The sequence below is a fragment of the Hetaerina americana genome, unplaced genomic scaffold (assembly GCF_022747635.1).
Source record: "Hetaerina americana unplaced genomic scaffold, ioHetAmer1.1.p SCAF_3, whole genome shotgun sequence".
Lineage (NCBI taxonomy): Eukaryota > Metazoa > Arthropoda > Insecta > Odonata > Calopterygidae > Hetaerina > Hetaerina americana.
Window position 1 is genome coordinate 4,472,136 of NW_027286874.1, and position 21,656 is coordinate 4,493,791.

Consider the following 21,656-nt stretch of genomic DNA (forward strand, 5'->3'; position numbering starts at 1 on the left):
GGATGCACAATAACGTAGTTAGATCCACAGAGTCGGTCCATTTGAACCACAGAGATTCTCGAATTGTTTTTCGACCTTTCAAACAAAGACTGTCAATGTTTGTCTTTCTCTAATACGTAGTCATGGAAACGAAGAAGTCGAATATATGCATTCTTTGAGATATTTGACCAATCACCTAGAGCATTAATTATTCTACAATGATGAATTGTATGAGCTATTGCTATGGAGTTCATTGATGAGAGATCCTAAGGCCAATAGCGTGTTTTTTAAGAATACAGATAGCTCTTAACATCGGTTATTTGGTCGGCTCACTCTACCTCTCTCTTCCGATGGTTCTCCTAGCTGACCAAAATATCGGTTTAAGAGCTGTTTCCGTAAGAACCACTTGATTGACTATCGATTTTTTTATTTTTTTTAAATCCACCACTAAAAATTCTTCCCACGGCATAAATATTTATTGAAGTGGTGATTGGCATTTAACATTTCTCAGTTCGATGACCTAGAGTAAACTTTAAAATTGTCTTTCCTCTTCCTTCGATATTGCTTCCGCTTTAAGTCGTCAGAGCGTTCATTTTTTTCAATACTGTTTACCCAACGAATAGCCACCGTACTCGTCGGCTGCGCGTTATCCGACCTTGTGTTTTCAGTTGGGTCCCGATATTCCGATTACCCGGAGCTTGCGTCCGCCGCTGCCGCGCGTTGCATGAGTGCACTAAATAAACTCTTGAATATTTATCGCCCGTCGCTCTCTCTTCACCCAAGGACACTTGTTGCACACACCTGTGCGTGTTCCCCACCGCCACCTGCGAAGGCGGCGAGTTTTTTATGTCGGGGGGGCGTTCCGCGTAGCATTTTTCCCGAGGCACGGTGAGTAATCACCTCCATTTGTGAACGAGCACGCGTCGAATGACAGAGAGAGGGAGAGTGTGTTGGTAGTCGGGGATATAACTTGATTTAGTCCTACGTTTTGGCATTTTTTCGTTTAAATGCTATTCGCTTTGGGAGTGGTCCCTTCAGTTATTTTCAGCCGTTTTTTAATGATTTCTGGAGATATTCAAGACCCATTCACTAATTTCTCCTTACTCTGTCCATTTTGAATTCTTCCTTCCTTCCATTTGTGCTTTCTCCTTTTCAGAATTCCAGTATACCTCGTCTTCGGAATCTCTGTTCCCCCACACTCACCCGTGACCCTCTTGGTCCATGCTATGATACTATACATGTACTACATCTATACACCACCCCGCAAGCCATGTGTGGCGGAGGGTGTTAGGGCTCATCAAAATCCTATCCTAAGCCGGCAAACTAGTAATAATAATAAATTCCAATTCCAAATGCTGGCACCACTCAGATACCTGTTCTGAATCTTTGAAGAGCAGCCAGAAATCTGTCGGTGTCCTTATTTCTATGAAAACCACTGTAAATAATTTATGGTTGCTTCTAACGTGAGAATTACGGTCATTAATGTACTATATATCAAGAAGAGGAGGGGTCCTACAGCACTTCTCTGTTTGACTCCAGAGGTTACATCTGCTCTCTAAGAAACTAAGACCACCGACCACCTTTGGTTTACGGTCAAATATGAAGTCCAGTCCAGTTAAATGAGATCATCAGCCAATCATAAAAATACCAAAATTTGTCTTATATGTGTATCAATATCTTGAGAAATTCCCTGTTGGAGGCTTTCTAGAGATTTAAAAATATAGTACCCACTTGGGTATTCCCTACCCCGATTTAAGGATATCATGAAGAAAAAGAACCAACTGTGGTTTGCACAATCTTATTTTTATTAAAAATACCAAGAAACTGCGGAATGGTTACGGCAGTGTGTGTTCGCGAGGTACTTCTTTTATCGACTCATAAAAAACTATTTTAACTGAGGTTATATGTCTTCAGAAAATATATATATATATATATATATATATATATATATATATATATATATATATACATATATAACCACACACAAACGTATGCATGTATATTTTGATACTTTATAACGGTTTTACCAAGATTTGTTTCTGATATCAGTCACATCATATAGAACTAGTTTCTATCTATTGTTAACAACGTTTAGTTAGCCTTCCACGACAAATCACTATAGATATTCATTCACATAGATATAGATATAAGAAAGAGGGATAGCTACATGTATAAATGACAAACACAGGAATGGTGGGGAAGGTGGAATCAAGCAGGTCACAAGTGCAAAAAGGTTTCCTTGGCCGGAACTCGAACCACGCATCTTGCCGGGCCGATACTCTAGCCATTGACTCATCGGGGAAATATTTTTACGCTTGTTATCTGCTCGATTCCACCTTCTTCACCATTCCTATGTTCGTCTCTTATGTGCTCCCATCCCTTTTCCCTATATCTGTATCCATTTGAATGAATACATATATATATATTGTATATATATATATATATATATATATATATATATATATATATATATATATATATATATATATATATATATATATATATGTATATATATGTATATATATTGTATATAAATATAAATATCTATATATATTTTATATAAATATTTATTGATCATTCCGCCGCGGTAGAAAATTTCAATTCCACAAAGTCTGTCAACTCCCCGCCATCAACCTCAAAGCACGAAAGTTTGGAGAGCCTTCGATTGCCGGTACCGGAGGCGAAAGTGGGGATCGAAGGAGAGATAAAAATCTGAGAAATGAGGTGGTGTCCATGGGAGGGGCTGAGCCAGCCGGCTCAAATGATATTAATTATATGGAAGAGAGGAAAGCCAGATGGGCTGTAAGGACACGCTCTGAGGCATAAGGGCCGGAATACTTAAGGAGAGAGGGAGAGAAGCGTAATGAAACGTCCCTTGAGGAAGGTGGGATGGAAATAGGATGCTCGGATTGCGGTGGGGGGAGGGGTCTTAGCGAATAAGAGAGCGATCGGGGAATGCGAGAGTTTGCATGTTCGACGGGGGAGAACGGAAGGGGGCGCGGGGGCAACCAATCTTCGGATTGAAGAACTAAGGAATGAAAGATATTGTGGTATTGGAATCGATCCATTCGGTGGGGGTGTGCCCTTGGGTGCTCCCTCGTATCCGAGAGTGAGTGATTTGATTAAGTGCTCCTCCTCGGTCGCTTGCTTTTTTTCTTCCCGAGGTGCTCCTCCTTGCCACCCTCCATCCCCTCTCTCCGTACCATTGGGGGGAAAGGAGAGTTCCCCTACCTCCGCGCGTGGATTTCCCTAGTTCGCTCCTGCGCAGTCACAGAGGAGCCTGGATCTCCTATTTTTATGTCCCCTTTCCTACCAATACCCTTTCACGCCCCTTCTCTTCATTTGACCTGGCGGGAATGCATTCAAGGGCTATGTGAGTAATTTTTCAATGCGTGGAAATTCTTCTCTACGTTCAATTGCCTCTTATTTTTTGAGCGACCTTGGACAAAATTACACACGTGGCATAAGAACCGTATTTTTCATTTTCGCCATAGACACTTTAATTTATCCGTTTATTCTCGTCCTTATAAAGTAGGTTTTTGTAAGAAAACATGAAATGTTCCCTTAAGTAACGGAAATTTTTAAGAAGTGAATAACTTTTGCTGTTTCATGTGTCCATCAAAATAATGTATTATATTTGCATCGTAGACCTTTCGTGAATTTTATCCTGTAGATATGTTGACCTTTGTAAATATTTTGTGAGCATTGTATTCATTGAAATTGTACGGCGTGTAATATTTCTTTAAAGAAGGAATTCACGTGTTTTGAACTTGGTCATTCAGAGAAGACTTTTCTGTTGTATTTATTGAGAAGGAAGAAAAATTGAGTGCTAATAGAGAGGTAAAATCTATTAAAATGTTTTAGTAGACTTATTTCTTACATTCAAATATTACCAAGTCAGTCAACTCTGGGGATATCTGTTAAAGTACCTGGATTGAAGATACATAAGCATAATCTAAAGTCTGAATATTAGCGAAATATTAAAAGATAAATGGCGTGAATTTGGTTCTCGTCATGCGTGATTATTAAATTTCGGGTGAGAAGAATTAATTCAAAAAGAAATCTTTTAATTCTAGATACTAGTACCTTCAGCTTTTGCTTACTTCTAACCTCATTTCACGTCGTCTGAAATGCTTAGTCTCTTCGCACCTCTTCTCCAGTCATCATACATTGCGACTGTGAACTCACCGGTAGTTTTAAATACATCCTCCATCCTCCGCCTTCCTGACATTCTCCGATGTCTCCCGACGACTCTTTTTCTTCACCAAGGCCAATTCCTCCTCTCCATCATATTATGCCAACATATTCTTTTTTTCTCCAGCCCCACCACTCCTTCCCCAAAAACTTGCGATCTGACACGTCAGTCCTCCTTTCTTAAATTCAAAGATTCCGATCCTCTTGATACTCTTCTATGGTTTCATTTTTTTCAATCTTCTCTTTACCTCCATCTTTAAGGTCGACTACCTCGAGTGCTCTTCAAATGAGAGTGTGATTGACGTGAATAATATCTGTAAAGTGAACGAAGAGTAAAATTGGGAACAACTCTCGTCGGTGCAAAAGGATAAATATTTGAATTGTCAGCGAAGTGGAATGAGAATTAAAATTAGTTATAGTAGTTGGACTCGACGGGAACAATTATAGCCTGGAATGAAGAATTTCACCTTGGGAATCGGTAACTATTTGACGTTAAAACCATAAGAAAGAAAAATACAGCATTATTTGAAATCAATTTCTTGAATGACCGGCTAGTTCCGATGTAGTCACGCCATGCAGAATATATGAAAGTCTTTCTCTCATATTTAAAAAAAAATTCTGATTTGAAAACGACGCAAAATCGATGAGTTAATTAATGAAAATGGGTGGAATGTGGTAGCATGTATAGTTTTGTTGCTTGTAATATTCTCTATCGAGAAGGCCGGGACGAGGGGACAAAAATATACTTCGTATTGTTTTTTTTCTGCCCTTCCATGTTCCCCTTTGATTTACGCCACTGCAGTTTCTCTACTCAATGTTTTGAACGAATTATACTCTCATCAGCGTCAAAACTTTCATTACGTAGATGACCCTGCGCATACTCGTGGATTCCTCTCTCCAGACCGACACTTTGGCGCCACCCCTCCCCTCGCTCGCCCCCCTTCCCTTCTCTCGGTCCTCCCCTCCGCGCGTGCGTGCGTATGTGTGTGCGTGTGGGCGCTCTCGGGGTGTGGTGTCCGCGTGGTGTTGCGGGGGGGCACACCTGTTGCTTCCTCTCCGAGGCCGGGAGCGGAGGGGCGACGGTGGCGCCGGGGAACTCCCCGAGGGAGGAGACCCAACTAGTATCGGGACTCCGTTCCCTGTATCCGCTGATCGGGCTGAATGGCACGGAGGGGAGTTGGGGGTGGAAAGGATGGCGTCCCGCTCCCCTCCCCACGACAACACACCCCCCCCCGCAATTCTCCCCCTCTACGACTCAATGGGTTGGAGGAAACCTCGAAAAATCTCCCCCCGATTTGATACTTTGGTCGCCATCTGCTTTGAATTTTGACGGTACGTATTTTCAATCAAATTCGCAGCCGGAAGAATAAAGCGTTCGCGAGAATAGTTTCGTACTCCGGCTAGACCAGATTGTGACCCGCATTATTAGGAGGCTGATTTCAGCGGTATACAAATTATTCATTCCTGTCATGTGCTCATCTTACGATATGCGAAAACGTTTGGGACAGTAAGGTAGAACGGAGAGCCTTATATTTTAACAGGATAGTGCATCTTTCACTTAAGTCTCGTAAGTAGTTCTTCATCATTATCGTCCAAAGATTTTAGCCGATTAGCATTTCCGATATAGCACCGTTGCTCTCAACCGCTCCAGTCCCAGGCCTGCTCATTAGTCCTTTTCCTTTCCCTTTGGCCTCATCCAGCCTTTTATGTCTCCTTCTTCCTTTCCTCTTTCCCCCTTTCATGGCCATCGTCAAAATGCATTCCCCTCGGAACACGTGGCCGATCCAGTACTGATTTCTCTGTCGTGGGTAGGGTTCAGATGGGTTCTATTCTCCTCATAACCCTCCTTGTTTGCCAATTCATCATTCCATACTCTGTTCACTCTTATTTTCTTCTCGCCAAACTCCTCCACACCCTCATCTGTCTCAACGGTCTCTATGCTCTCCTTTTTTCTCTCCCTTCCTCAAGGTCCATGGATCACAAAATTAAATCAGAATATTTTAAACACCGCATTGACAATTCTCTTACTCATCTCTAGCTAAAATCTGCTGCACACCAAGCTTTTTTTCATATTTAAAACTTTCTTTTACCGCGTCTTTTCTTATAGAATCTCTGAATAACTTTCCTAATGCTCGTTTACCGTCCTTCTTAGATATCTCTCCCCTTTCACTCACTCCATTTTTCATTACGCATTCCACATGCGTGTCCTCTCTGACATTTATTTTCGTTTCCTCTCAATCTCGGACACAATTCTCGTTAGTTTTACGAACATATCTGTCAGTTTATATAAGGTCCATAGGTCTCAATCGAAATAAATTCACATAAACTGTTTACTTTTTGATTTGGTAATCCTTATCTGGGAGATTTCCATTTGTGCTATTGACTCATCGATTTTCAACCTATTTTTATAAGTTGGCAGCTTTTTTAGTGAGACTCCATCATCATCAGCCGTTGCCAGCATTTTTTGCGATTGGTTTATGGCGTTGCGCTACAATGGAGTTTCTTCTTCAGTCATGATATCCTTCACTGAAAACAAAAGAAAATGAAGGTTTATATATAGCCAGGCAGTCCGAGTGATTATGGTCGCACGGTATGTTCTCTGGGATGTGGTTAGTAAATTGTTAGGGCCTGGACGACTCTGGAGTGCACTGCACATCCCATTTCCTTAAATACAACTTCCATAATCCTTCGATTAATAAATATAAACAATGTGCAGGTCATGCTACGATACCATAAATAACTAATGATATTATTGTATTACAGAGCCCTTCTCAAACGTTCTCCTGGATGCATTTCGACAATCGAGAGGGTGATCGTAGCCATTAGAATATTATAATAATAAATATCTTCGGGCTTACCTTGTGAAGTCGATTCATTTTAGAATATAATACAGTAATTGGTCAAAGATCAAGATCAAGATGATCAACACAGTATGGAAATAAGAAGAAGAATTGTGAGAGGCAAAGAAGCACATGGAGTGAATTGGCGACAGAGATTTTTTGTACAGAGGTGAGGTTTGTTGGAGACGTGATAGAGGGGAGAAAGTTAGGCAATCGAGGAAGGGGTATGAATAGGAAAGGCAGCCGCGGATGTCAATTTGTATTCTGGTAGAAAAGGCAAAGAAATGTGTCGTTTTTCATTTTGTGTCCATCCAAAACCTGCCTTAAATGGACAAAACAAAAACCACTCACTACTATATTTCGGATATCACAGCTACCTTCATCAGGGCATGAGGATAATAAGAATAAGGATATTTGTTAAAGTCTACGAAATGTCAATAATCTTATCATATGAATGAAACATGTATTAATTCTAGAATTATAAATACTCTTTTGATTAAGATTTCGTAATGGTTTCCTTAAAAAAACAATTGACGATGAACGAAGTTTAAATATAACGTTAAAACAGAACCACGTGGAGATACGCGGGTGTGAATGACTCGATCGAATAGTTGAATGCAAATTGTCTTTGATGACTTGTTTGGTCCTCAATGAATGGGAGCTGATGATAAATGATTTTTCCTTCATGCAGGTGGTGGGGCGAATGATGGAGGCGTGGCGAGCGACCAGCAGCCCTTCGTGTCCGGCGATGGCACGCCCGCGTCCGGATACGATGCCAACCTCTACCTCTACTCGGTGAGTTGCCGCAGTGAAGTCACCCTTTCGATACATCGACCAGTAGCCTTCCCCGAAACGAGGATTACGCAATTTAGGAGTCGACTTTGGAAGGAGTAAACTTGGAAAGTCAACATATACCTTTACTACACCCGATAACATTGTTTGGATTGATTTCACGACTGTTGCCACTGTGGTGATGAAGGTTTTTAACTACTGTATTCTATACAATTGAACGGCGATAACGGTATATCGCATATGGACTCGACTTCAATGGGCCACGTTGGTAAGGACCTCGATCCTAATCTTGGATTGCAACCGGAGTAGTCACTTTCCATGACAGCTGAGTTAATTCAATGTTTTAGGTTGATTATAGGTAGGTATTATATTGAATGACTAAATTTAATATTATTGGACTTCATTTGCGGATGGACACTCTTTATTTCATTTTGTAGCGTTGATTGTTTCAAATTTGTTACCAGAGCTGATCCTTTTGATTGAATGACATCGTGAACGATTTGATAAAATCCGACTCGTTATCGGTCAACTCCCCTGAAGCACGCAGGAGTTTCTATTTATTATAGGCTAATTGATCAATAATAATATTGTTAATACATGAAGTAGTTAATAAGTAAAATATGCATTGTTCTCTATCTCAATCGGAACGATTTGTTGGTCAACAGTTAGCTCTCGAACAGCAGAATGAGTTCATGTGATGCAGTTGAACCTTTCCAGGTGGATTCCAAATTCCATTTAACTCAGGTTTCTTTATTCGCCTCGTGAGTTCATCTGAGGGCAATCAAAGGACTGAGGTCCTTTGATTGCCCTCAGATGGAGGAAATGAGTTTTTGGGGTGGTTAGGGAGGTGAAAGGAGGGCTAAAGCCTATGCTGGAGGAAGCCATCACGGTTGGACTAATGAAAGTCCGGACTTTCTACGTCACGTCTACAAGAGGAGGGAACTAGAGTGTTCAACACGTTTGCAATAACCCAAGCAGCTTTCCTCGAACTAGAAGCTGCTTCAGACGTAGTCTGGACAGAATGACTTGCGCTAAAACTAGCAGGCGTGTTGATTCTTCCTTACCGCCTTAGAATTATCAAATCATTCTTAATTAGTAGGAAATTCTCCATCTAGTGTAAGTAAGTCAAATCGAACTTTAAACCGATCGGGTCCAGCGTACCGCAACAATCGATTCTATCGCCAATTTTATTTTTATTGATTGTTAACGATGTGCGGGAGATTCCAGGTACTGAATTATACGAGACCTTTACACAGACGACGCGACTGACTCAGCCCAGGGTGTATCTCCAGCGAGAACAGCTGACCTCGGCCAAGACCAACTGGATGACTAATCCGATTGGATGCGAGAGTGAAAGTTGAAGGTTAATATCCACAAATGCGCCCACGTTAGCTTCTCGCTACGACTTAGAATGGGCGTTGGTCCTCCATTATATTTTAGGGTAGATATCATACCCCGGGAAGCGGAAAAATACCTGTGGGTGAGTCATGACCAAGACCTGTAATGAACCAAGAGTATATCAGTCCTAACTGACAAAGTTGGATCAGCGGAAAAAGCAATAAATACATCCGCTTCTGCTCCCCTCTGCCCTTCAAAAAGGAGAAGTTGATTGATAATTCAATCTGCCTGGTTGACTGACTGCTGATTGTCATAAACATTCACGAACCATCTACAAAACTTCCGGTTGGCAGAAAATAAAATCTAAACGTAATTGACAGGATCTCCCTGATTCGTTAGAGGTTCAGATATTTCAAAAAATTAAATATACAGTCGGTTCTAAATGAACTATGATGTCAGCTCGGTAAACTCATAGGATACGCTTTATATTTCCACATAAATATTAATTATAACCACTTGGGTTTTAACTCGTAGCGTCATCATCACGTGATTTACACTTAGCGCTATGCGTTTAAACCCAATTAATTATAATTATTATCAGTGTGGAAATAAAAAGTCTATTCAAATGGATCGCTTCCTCAAAGTAATGCAGGAAACTACATGGTAAACCAACTTGGAAGGTTTCAATTGCCATGCAGGTCGACCAAAAACCACTCCTTGGTGACATTTGGGACTGCGATGAGAAAGCGATGTATCGCAATCGCCTTCCGAAAGCGGCACTGACTCAAGACCACATTCCTAGCCGAAATGTGTACGGACATCTATGAAATTTGACTGCATTTACATGAAGTTTGTTATATTGACATCTACATTAGATGACAATATCGTGATCCATTAGCAATTGTGTAAAAAGAAACGCGCTATAAACGGTCAATGCCTGGAAGTAGCTAGTGGAAGAGCCTAGACTGTTAAGATCCTCAGTTTCCTAGGCCATCACCACAAATCAATGCTCGACGAGATCCATTTTCTAACTTAATTTTGACGATGAAACTTGGCAGACTGGAATGCGTGATAAAATCATTGACGTAATATCCAATGAAATACCTATCAAACCAACAATAATTTCATGAGGATGCCTATAAATAAATATCTGTTTAAAATAATTATTGATAAGAAATGATAGGCGTCACAGTTATCGTGGTTCAACCATGAACTAGAGGAACTAGCGAAAAGCGCTATGCTCCTATTGAATTTCTGCATTCAAATGGTATTCGTGCCACTCTTGAACAGAGTTATCGTTAGAAAGGACAAATGAAGTAAGTTGATGGTACTGGACGTGGCATACGTCCCTGTATTCCTTGAATTTCAGCTAATGGCATGCACTTTGGAAGCCGGACATGAATTCTCATCTTTTTTGTTTTTTTGAATGGGTCGGGGACCTCAGCGAAGAATTTCAATCCTCTGCGCTCCATATCTTCCTCTTTTAGGTATTCGTGTGTTTTTTTAAACGTGTGTGATATTACGAAGAGTGAATATTGTTATTAATTTTGGTAAAGTGATAGTAATTTTCGCAATATGGGCTACTTGATTTTTCGCATTCGAACTGGGCGGATGTTTTGAGTTAGCGTTGAATGTGACGGGAGCATTTTTAAGTTGTGCGTAGGCAAGTAGTCAACGATGAGAAAATGAGATGCCTATAATATGTGTATATGTTTCAGCTCAAAACCCTTGGATAATAATCAATGATGTAATAGCTCCATCATGAGATAGGTAAGAGAACTTAAGAGACAATGGAATACGTCTTTAAGAATTTATAATTATCGCATTGGGAAGATAAAATAGAGCACTTAAATTTGATTCATTTATAAATTAATTTAACGTTTGGTTAAAATTTGACTTCCTCTAAGAAACCTAAGCATCAAAAAATTCAAACAATGAAAAATATCTACTAAAGAAAAACAAAGTTACTCTAAAAATGTCATACGCTATGTATATGCTTTGATCTTAGTGTGGTACCAAAATTAAAATTATGTTATTTAATTTGAAGGTTAGCTAGGGTGGGAGTTTACAATTACTTCAGACTCAGCCGTAACATGCGTGAAATAGTTATATTTAGGGTGGCGGGGATGATTCCTTTCTCTGTGGCATCTGTGGTTTCCCAAGAAGATCTGGAACCTAAAATATCGCACAGCTTAGGCTAAAGTGAACGTGTCCGAAGTCACCTGAAATCGAACCTGGGCCTCTGGTCAACAGTACTCTACCTGTCAGAGTATCACAACGCTGATTTCATTTTATTGAGCAGTATTGTTCATCGTATCCAGATGAATTAACTACATAAATAGGGCAAAATGAATCTTTCTTGGGATCAGGACTGATGTACTGACTACACACTCCGGGGACCTGGGTTTGAATCCCGATGGTGGCAGGATTTTTCATGGGTATCCAAATACATCGAATGCAAGGGTCATTGCATCCGACGCAGCCTCGAATAACCCTGAATTTTTGGGTTTGCAAAAGTTATTACAACCATCATGAGTATGGCTGTTTTCCTTGAATCAACTTTTGTCTCGTATTTTTTCCGCCGCAGCGTTTGTCAACAACACTCGATTTTCATGCCTGCGGCAGAGCCAGGGTAGGAGGCAAGACGATGATGGCCCGTCCGCTGCGAGTTTGACGAGAGAGATGAACAAATCACATCGAGCATCAGTTTTCACATAACCCCCGCAGCTGCGGTAAGCCTGGCGATTGCAATCTCCGTCCAGGGGCCCAAGGCGACAAGTCGATTTACCAACCCTCTGAAAACATAATAAAATGTGATATGAAACTTACGAATTCCCATACTGTGCAATAAACTAGGTAATATAGCAATAGATGCATTAGGGTTCATAACCACCCGCGGTCTCCATTACAAGGACTCGTAAGCACACTTGCAGCTTAGAGAACCAGACCCTGGATTGGCTACTCGACTCAAAATCTGAAGCATGGAAATGCACGAGTGTGTGTATTGAAAGAGAGACTACGAGCTCATGAGGGGAAGTAGTCTGACCCGAGTGAAAGTGCCGCACTCGACACGCATTCGTGGAAATATCAAAAGAGACTGGCCATACCGTTACCCAACAGCCTGCGCGTGAGTAAGCCCTCAACACGCTCTGTATCCCCCGAGATCTCACAGTGGACTCAAAATGACCATTGGTACATTGGAACAATCCAAACAATGTACCTAAGTATTCCAAGTCACCACCTCTGAGGACATCGTGAGCGTAGCCTTCGAGTGGTTCGATGGTCGTTCTGACGCCCAGGGTTTGTCGGAGGTGAAACTGCTACTGGGAGGAGTTCATCACTCTTCAGGGTGACTGCGTAGGGAGACAGTTGAGTGCCAGTCACCTTGGGGGCGACTCCTTTTCGGCAGTGAGTTCACCGCTCTCGAAATAACCCTGGGGACAGAAGGTGATCCAGAGGAGGCCTTCTCCTCGGACGAGATGGTTGCTCTTCTTCACCGACGGCGGCCCTGCTTCTCACCCCTGTGTGGAGGTACCCTCTCCTCATCCATCACTATCATTGGGACCATTGGGACCATTAGGTCACAATTTCGCCCAAATAAAGACCTCTTCCTATCTATCCACCCGCATGCTTGAAGGTTTTCTCCGCCTTCGAGTGAGGCAGTTTCTACCTGCTGGCCTCCGAGTGAGGTGCTGTCATAACTGGTCATCGCTTTTCGATTTCTCTAAAGATGACTGAACGAGTTGTTCAAAGATATTGCATCGAGTTTTGTCGAGAGCTTGGTGATTCTCAAAGCAAACTAATTCGTAATCAAACAGCTATGTGATCACTCGGATGTGACTTTAAAAAAAGCCAGAGACAACGTTATAGGAAAATTGTTTCAAGGTCTTCCCACGGATACTCGGTTCAGATGTTAGTCATCGTCGAATCGGTGGACCAGCGTCAAAGCGACGATGTTCAAGGGACCAAAACCAAGATGGCGGACTTGTGGCCAGTCAAAGAAAATCCTGGATAGTGCCTCCAGTCGATTTCGGCCTACTTGGGTTGGCTTCCTCCCCCTTGGATGAGTCCCGGGGTCCGGAACGTCCTCCCCTCCTTTCCCCAACACACACTCGTCACGGAAGGGGAGCGGAGGGGAGGGGACAGAGGCGCTTATCGGGTGGCGCCAGGGATTCCGCGTATGAATTCAATTTGCTTCGAACGACCCGCCGCCGCCTCGGGGACTCAGTGAATCTCCAAGCCCATGTTTCCCCCTTCAACCTTTTTATTCTTTTTTTTTTTCAAGAATGACGGCAGAGATTCGCTCCCGGGGACGCAGTGGAGGGTAACACCCGATGGATTCTTTTTTTTCACAAGCGGACACGGAGCATGGATTTTTCCGCGGGAGGAGGCGAAGTTAAACTCGGCGGGAACGTCCACCCCGGAGGGAAAGCCTCGCCCCGCCCCTTTCCACCCTCTCCCGAGTCCAAAGTCCCCGCGACGACTTTTGCCGCCTCCGTCGCCTCCTCTTCCGCATTCTGCCGTCGACAGAGGCGGATCAAGTTCTCCAAATTAAAACGGAGCATCTCTCTCTCTCTCCGTTCTGCGCACCACTTGAGCCACGGATGGTCGGTGGCGGTCACAACTTCCCATTCGTTAACTCTAATCCGAGGTTGTATCAACAGGAATATGACTGTTTTGCGCATCAGCTCACTGTAGACATTCATGGAACTGGATGGATGTTTATACAAAACGGGTTAACTTTTCATGTGGGAACAAACTAATTATGTCCAATTTTCTTTGATTCCGCACCCGTGAGAACGATATACCGATTAGGTGTGAAAGTTTGATTATCCCCAGACATTATATGAATATTTGAACTGAAAGAGTTTGCCGCCACTGTAGATAAATATGAGTTACTTACGGAAAATAATAGTGTTGAAAATGTTACTTAGCCGCATTTCCGCTTACATAAAACCGCTCTCGCGATTCGTGTGTATGTGTAATATAACTTGTACGCAGATCTCATGGATGTGGATTATAATTTAAATGAAGGAGTGTGATGGTGTTTGCCAACAAAAATATAGAAAAACACTTAAAAAAGGATACTCCCACAATTCCAAAATTTGCGATCATTCCGCAGAGGAAAGTGATCTATTCACCTAGTGTCCTTTTTTATGTGTGTTCCTATATTTTGTTGGCTATCGCCATGTTTCTCCTTCGTTTGAATTATATATACGATACACGAGTGGGACGCAAGTTTACACAAACTGGGGGAATGCTTGAGATTTCCGATGCTATCTTTCAACTGTGTCTCTCGAGCATCTTTTATTTGGAAGAAAGTTTTCTTTTCGTGTACGTAACCCTACTCTCCCCGGTCGTAAGATAAACGAGATAATGTCAAAATATCAACTTGAAATGAATCAACATGGGAAAGTTTTCTTATCGGGGTTTCTTTCCAGGTTAGTACGTGTTTTACTGTTATTTCTCTCGCAATCAGGTTTATTTATTGCTAAGATTTCGTCGAGCTGATGCTCTACTCTAATTTTGATTGATGCATTCTAGGAGAATTTTCGTCTTTCGATTTTGGTGCTGAGAGAACAACCCAGTTATAACAAGTGTAGGAATCATTGACACACATAATCAGTAATATAATGTCATAAGTTATTGCAGCATGTAGTAATTAACCAAGTAGTTGGTTAATTGGCACCTAAAACATATTAACAGACAGTCTGATCCGAACATGATCAAAATCGTTCGGCTCTTTGTAATCAAAAGGTTTTTACAAGCTAAATAATAAATTGAATAAAAATCAGAACAATATTTTGGACCGTGGCCCGAGGGACGAAAAGAGGGATGAAGCGCAAAGATAAAAGAATTTTGGAAGAAGAAAGGGGAAATAATTCAAATTGGCACGTGGCCCCATGGAAAAGTAGAAAAATTGGAGCATTATACACTATCTTATTAGGGAAATATTTCATTTTTAAATCATATGTACTTTTCATTTATAGTTCATTTTATTCACTTATATAATTAAGTGATAAATCTTGAGCGCAAGGAGTTTTCATTTTTTTATTCTGGTGCCGCTGACTAGTTGCCCTTTTTGGCTATGTTCCAAGTCCTCCTATCGCATAAAATCAAAATTATTCAACAAAATGAAATAACATAAATTTTCTGTATATTCGATAATGATGGATATACATTTTAATCAAACCGTTTACGAAGTAAACTTTAACGGACTAATGAAATAAACTGAATTTCTCCTGTATTGGCGAAGAAACACCTGTACATCACCTGCTATACGGTAATTTAATGTTTATCTGCTTTATGCCTTTATTTCGCCTTCGCCCCCATATTTCAATATATAAACCATGTGTAATATAGAAACGTACTTGTTTCCAAAGTCACAATAACTGTGCCTTTCTGTGTATGGTTAGAGTCGCTGCATCATGACAATCAGATCATCGGAAATCTTATCGTGGGAGAACATTACACTAATGAGTCTAGGAAAGGAAACTATTAAACTAGTACAGTGACACATTATTTTGCCTCTAAAGTTAGATTACAATTCACGCAAATTGATATCACATTTGTTTAGTAATGCCCCTTGATCTTTGCATGTACCGAAACTAATTCTTTAAATGATGAATTGCAATGATTAGTTCATTTAACATCAAGGTTCAACCTATTAGTGTTGTTTTAAAGAGGAGAGAATTCCAAAACATTATGTATTTTTAATATAGTTCACTTTTTTCTCTGGTTATCTGTTAACTGTGTGGTATTAAAAATTTCCCCTAAATCCAATGTTCTCATCGTGTTGAGAGAAAATTTTCCTTCAGAAAATGTTTGATATCTTAGTCCAAGGGGTAGAGCGTTGGACTACTGACCGGAGGGGCCAGGATTCCACTCCCGGGCAAGCCTTTTTGGGCACCTGCAGCTCCATCCAAGATATGTGATTTTTCGGGTATTAGATCTTCCTGGGAAATGATAACCGGCACAGGGAAAGGAACTGGCCCCCCCTACCCTGACGTGTGAATTTCACACGCCGTCGGGCTTAGTACTGGGTGAACTCTACCGTCACCTACCAAACCGACCTTCGGGTTGATTACTGTGTTTATGGTTTATAGTATATATATATATATATAAATATTTTATATATACTTTATATATACTTTATATATATAAAATTTTTATGTAAAAATATTTATATATAAATATGTATATAAATCTATATATATACATATATATAACATATATTGTAGTTATATAATAATTAAGACATTATATATATATTTTTCCTTGCAATTTGCTTATTAAATACGAAATAAAGGTATGGTCTTCCTAGCTTTTGTATCTTCCAAAAACGAAATTTCATTCCATATCGTCGTTGGGGATAAATTTCCCTATACTTATATACCCGCTAGGCAAAACTATTCGCTGCGGACAGGATTCGAACCTGCGCGGGCATTGCCCATTGGATTTCAAGTCCAACTCCTTAACCACTCGGACACCACAGCTGCTTGTGGAGAATGAGAGATATTTTCTTATATATTTAAAGCAAACTTACCGCGGAGAAATTTTTTTACTCGCCATAGATTATGATTAATGGGATATTGAAGACTATGATAGAGGGGATAACGTTAGCTAGTCGAGGAAGAGGTAGAAATGGTAGATAATTGTTGTGTAGAATGAATAAAGGAAGGAAGTATGTGGCATTGAAGACAGGCTTGTAGGAGAATAATGTGTTGGGTGTGTTTCGTTGGGATAGACAAGATATTTATTTGATGGTTGTTTCTTTCCAAAACCTACCTTAACCGGCAGTTTGTAATAATAATTTGTAATATTAATGGCAATTTGTAATATTAATAATTTGAGCTCAGTTTCCATAGGATATTTGACCGAAGATGGTTTTTGGTCGTTTTTTTACTGTGCTGTCCTAAATGCTTCCTTCCGAATCTGATTTTCAATGGTATTAATTGCCATTAAACCAAGATCCGAAGATCTTTAGTATTGTGTCCGTCAACCGTTTAAATATAGTGCAAATAATGAAATTTATTTTAAGAATTTTCACGATAAAAGAAATTATTTGCCTAGATTCGGATTCGAACCCGGTTCCGTCAATTTCCGTCCGCATACAATAATACCAACTTGAGTGCCTGGCAACAAATCAGGAGTGGCCTTCGCAGAATCCCTCAGCAGGGATTTCAGGGATCTGGGTTCGAATCTCGGTCTAGGCGAATATTTTTCCCCAGTGTAAAATATGTCATTTTTGTGCACAGCGGCCACTCCCCTTAATTTTTGTTATTGCGGAATTTTCCGCCTTTTCTTTGAATTTGAATAAAATTTAAGTGCCATTATCCCAGGGTTCAAGACTTGTTACGTATTATGCGATATGATCATAACTATCATGTCGGAGAGAGGAAAATTGGCGAAATGCCTGGAGGGCAGTGAAGGGTGGGGGACTCAGTTAAAGGGACGGACGCCATTGGACTCCTCTGGTAACTGTTTAAGACGCCCGCTTGCGTGTAGGAAAATTGCGGTGCTTATCGTCTGCATCCGACTTAGCATTTCGTTGCCGCAGTTGAACAAATGACGTGCGGCGAACGTCGGCTCACCAACCGCGGGGGCGCATCCTGCGGTCTGAGTGGAGAGCTGCGTGATTGGCACCACAGGCTGCGGTGGCGATCAATTCCCTTTTGATTGGCTGAGACAGAGCCGATGCGGATTCACGAAAACATATCTACAGAGTTACGGCTCTCCAGACCGGAAGGGGTTCCGCTAAAGTCAGTAATTTACATATTTGGCACTATCTGTAATTATTGGCTTTCCTCGGGACTGTTTTATGGGATTTGTTTTTTTGTCGTTTGCGTAAAATCTTTCGTTTCATTTTATTCACTTTTTTATTAAATGATATATTTTTCGATTTCCGGCGGTTACTTGAACATTTTTAGGAGGCCTACCCCTAAATTAGGAGAGGTGAGAAATTGCCCAGAAATGACCAGCAGAATGGCGGTAGTACTGTAAGAATGTGTTTAAGAAGTTCGAGAGCTTCAAAAAAGGTCTGAGCAATGAGACGATCGGGTTTTTGGCACGGTAGAGAATATTTTGGGATTGATGCATCCCACGGTCTCAAAACGTGATCTTTGGAATTCAATGTGGTCCTTCAAAATTAACCTTCCTTGTCTATCTCGCTGACGCGCTAAAAATGACCTTTGTGGTGTCCTTCTATGGAAAATTTTATGTTCCACGGATTTGACACATCTAATTCCTATTCCAGTTTAATGAAATCCTTGGATAGGGTGGTTTATCCTCATATCATCTAACCAGTAATTTTTCAATATCTTAAAATGCTACTCAGTCCATTTTGATATGCAATGGAATATTGAAGACTGTTATAGAGGGGATTTCGATTAGATCGGTCAAAGTTTTTCGATTATGGACCGAAGGATACTGAAGTCAATTTAGGGTGATGCCTTTGTGCAATTCCATCTGAAGTCCAGGCATTGCGACTTTTAGTGTTTCCTGGGTAAATCCGTGTAAAACCGAGTCATGGCACTGGGGAAAGAAATGTCCAACTTTAAAAACCTGAAACTTGAGTGAATTTCACAAACGCTATCGTGGTTAGTAACCTCCCCTATCATACACAACCTTTGGGTTGATTACTATGACAATGTTAATCAAATCTGTGGAACGAATTAGAATGACGTACTGAAACTTTCTACACAAAATGAAATTACTCACTAATTTACGCGATTGTGGATATTCACTGTTTTGCATTCGCGCACCACCCCTCTTCTTCTTAGTGAACCCTAAGGGAGGGATTGGGTTTTATTTCACCCGTCCGAGGCTTTCCGTCTCGCTTCAGATGTCACACCATTCTCCCTCCTTCCCTCTACGGTTGCCTTGCCAACCCCCTTCTCACATTCACTCTCTCTTTCTCTCTTACCCCCAGGAGGAGATGGAGGACCGGCCCCGGGTGTCCACGCTGCTCAACTCGCTGGCCAACTACAGCAACACGATCCCGGCGCCCGCGGACCCGGACGCCCAGTCGTCGGGCGGCAAGGCGCCACCCCCCGCCGGCGGCGCCCGTATGGGTACCCTAATCGGTAGGTGCCACTCCTCTCTAACCTACTCCCGCCGCATGTCCCGATCGCCGCCGCATGCCTCGCACCGCTCGCATCACTCGAGGTCCGACCGCCGTCGATTCCTCAACTGGCCCTCGTCGGCGGTCGCCCCCATTGCACCCGCGGAGAGGACACGGATTCTGCCGTAACCGCCTCCCAAGCGTTAAGCGAGCAGGGTATGCGTCCTCCTCCCATATACACGTGTGTGTGTGTATATATATATATATATATATATATATATATATATATATATATATATATATATATATATAACAAAGTCGTAAATCGTGTTAGTTACACCATTTATAACTCAAAAACGGCTGTATCGAATTAATGATATTTGGTTTGGATATGTCTCATTCCAGAATAGCAGAATAACCATTTGAATACCGTAAAAGTATTGTATCCTATTGCCGATTTTAATGACATTTGGTTTTTTGGATTCGTCTCAGCCCAGAATAGCAAGATAACCATTAATATATTGTAAAATTACCTAATTGTATCGCTTCATTGAAGAAATTTCAACGTCGGAAGAAAGGCGACTAGGTTCCTGGTCATTCAGATGTGCGTTCTGCTGATACTCTTGGCCGTATTTATACATTTCATCCGAATAATGATTAATGCTTCTATTTTCGGTTGTTACTGGTGAATGTTCGAGGGCCACAATCGTTCGAATCACTACGAACTGTTAATGATATACTAGTCAACTAGTAGTGTGCCCAACATTTCGTGCTGCATGTCAAGAGCTCAATTTGCTTAAAAACGATAATCATTGGAGCACGACAATGGCTGAAGCAACTATTTCTGAATCTCCCACTAAGATATGAACATTATTTGCTGTCATCCTTCCGAGATGCTTCCCATCCAATCCACGCGACCTGCGGAACCAATACAAGAATAACATGCCAGATGAAATTTTACATCGAATTCGTGTATGTTCAAGAAATATCGAAATTGAGGTAAATAAGGAGATGCATAACCAGGCTTTGCTGTTGATTGAAGACATGTGTAACCTCATGTGCGGCAGTTTATTGGAGAAGTTAGGAATGCCAGCCCCAGATCGTGGAATGAACGACGCGTTTAATCAAGAATTGGAGCGTGAACTTTACTGTGATCGATATTAATTAGACCAATCAGTTCAAACAAATTTACCCCTGCTGAACCCCCAACAGGAGAAAGTGTATAATACATTAATGAAGGCACTTGATGATGTAAATGGTGGCTTATTTTGCCCTTAGTGGAACTGGGAAGACATTCCTCACATCATTGCTTTTGGCCACTGTTCGTGCGAGATCGGACATTGCGGTAGCAGTTGCTTCATCTGGAAAAGCGGCCACATTGTTGGAAAGATGCCGTACGGCTCATTGAACGTTGAAGTTGCTATTAAACCTACAAAATTCTTCACGAGTGGTATGTAACATTTCGAAACATTCCGCATTGGCCAAAATTTTAGTAGTATCTAAAATTACATGGGGCGAATGCATGATAGCGCACAAACGCTAAAAAAAACCCGCGTAACAAACGAAGACGGATTCGCCGACTATCCATATGAATTTTTAAACTTCTTGGATGTTCCTGGCTTGCCATCGCACAATTTACAGCTGAAAGTTGGCTCGGTGGTCATGATGCTTCTAAACCTAAACCAACCAAAACTATTCAATGGAACGCGTTTGGTGATAAAAAAGACTGACGATCAATGTGATTCACGCGACTATACTCAAAGTAAAATTCAAAGATGAGGAAGTTCTCATTCCGTGGATTCCTATGATCCCAACCGAAATGCCCTTTGAGTTTAAACGAATTCAATTTCTAATTCGTGTTGCATTCGCGATGACGATTAACAAATCACAAGGCCAATCGTTATGGATGAGTGGTCTGAGTCTAAAAAACCCATGTTTTTCTCATGGTCAATTATGTGTGGCATGTTCACGTGTTGGTAAACCATCCGCCTTATTTGTTCTTGCGCCCGATAACCAAACATAAAATGTTGTATATCAGAAGGTTCCGGTATATCAGACTCGAGAATAAACCTGAACGTATATATAGATTGAATAAAGAAAATTTCTCTCTGAAAACCCATTGTAATACTTATTTTAAACTTATTTTTATAATTTTATTGAATTTTTTTCCTTATATTATTATAACAAGTCAAATATTGTTAAAATGGGTACAGCCGTTCTTGTTTTATAAATGGTGTAACTAAACTGTTCATAAGATACACATGGAAGATGTCTAGGGACAAAGCACTATACCAAGTTGACTACATCCTTGTCAGAAAGAGATACAAGAACCAATTTAATAAGTGTAAGAGCTATCCCGGCGCAGATATAAATACCGATCACAACCTGGTGATTATGGACAGTAGACTGCGATAAAATAAGATGAAGAAAGAGACACGACAATCCAGATG

At 41.1% G+C, this 21,656-nt stretch overlaps 1 protein-coding gene and 1 non-coding gene across 2 annotated transcripts in view; one reads left to right on the top strand and one right to left on the bottom strand.

Moving 5' to 3' along the window:
* LOC139691049 (solute carrier family 12 member 6-like) overlaps positions 1 to 21,656 on the top strand; it is a 223,565-nt gene that overhangs the window by 120,309 nt on the left and 81,600 nt on the right. Inside the window, 2 exon segments of the mRNA XM_071588775.1 lie at positions 7,705 to 7,808; positions 19,075 to 19,228. Coding sequence (XP_071444876.1) covers positions 7,705 to 7,808; positions 19,075 to 19,228 — 258 coding nt within the window.
* TRNAS-UGA (transfer RNA serine (anticodon UGA)) lies at positions 16,558 to 16,639 on the bottom strand. The gene has a single exon. It is a non-coding gene; the product is annotated as a tRNA-Ser (tRNA).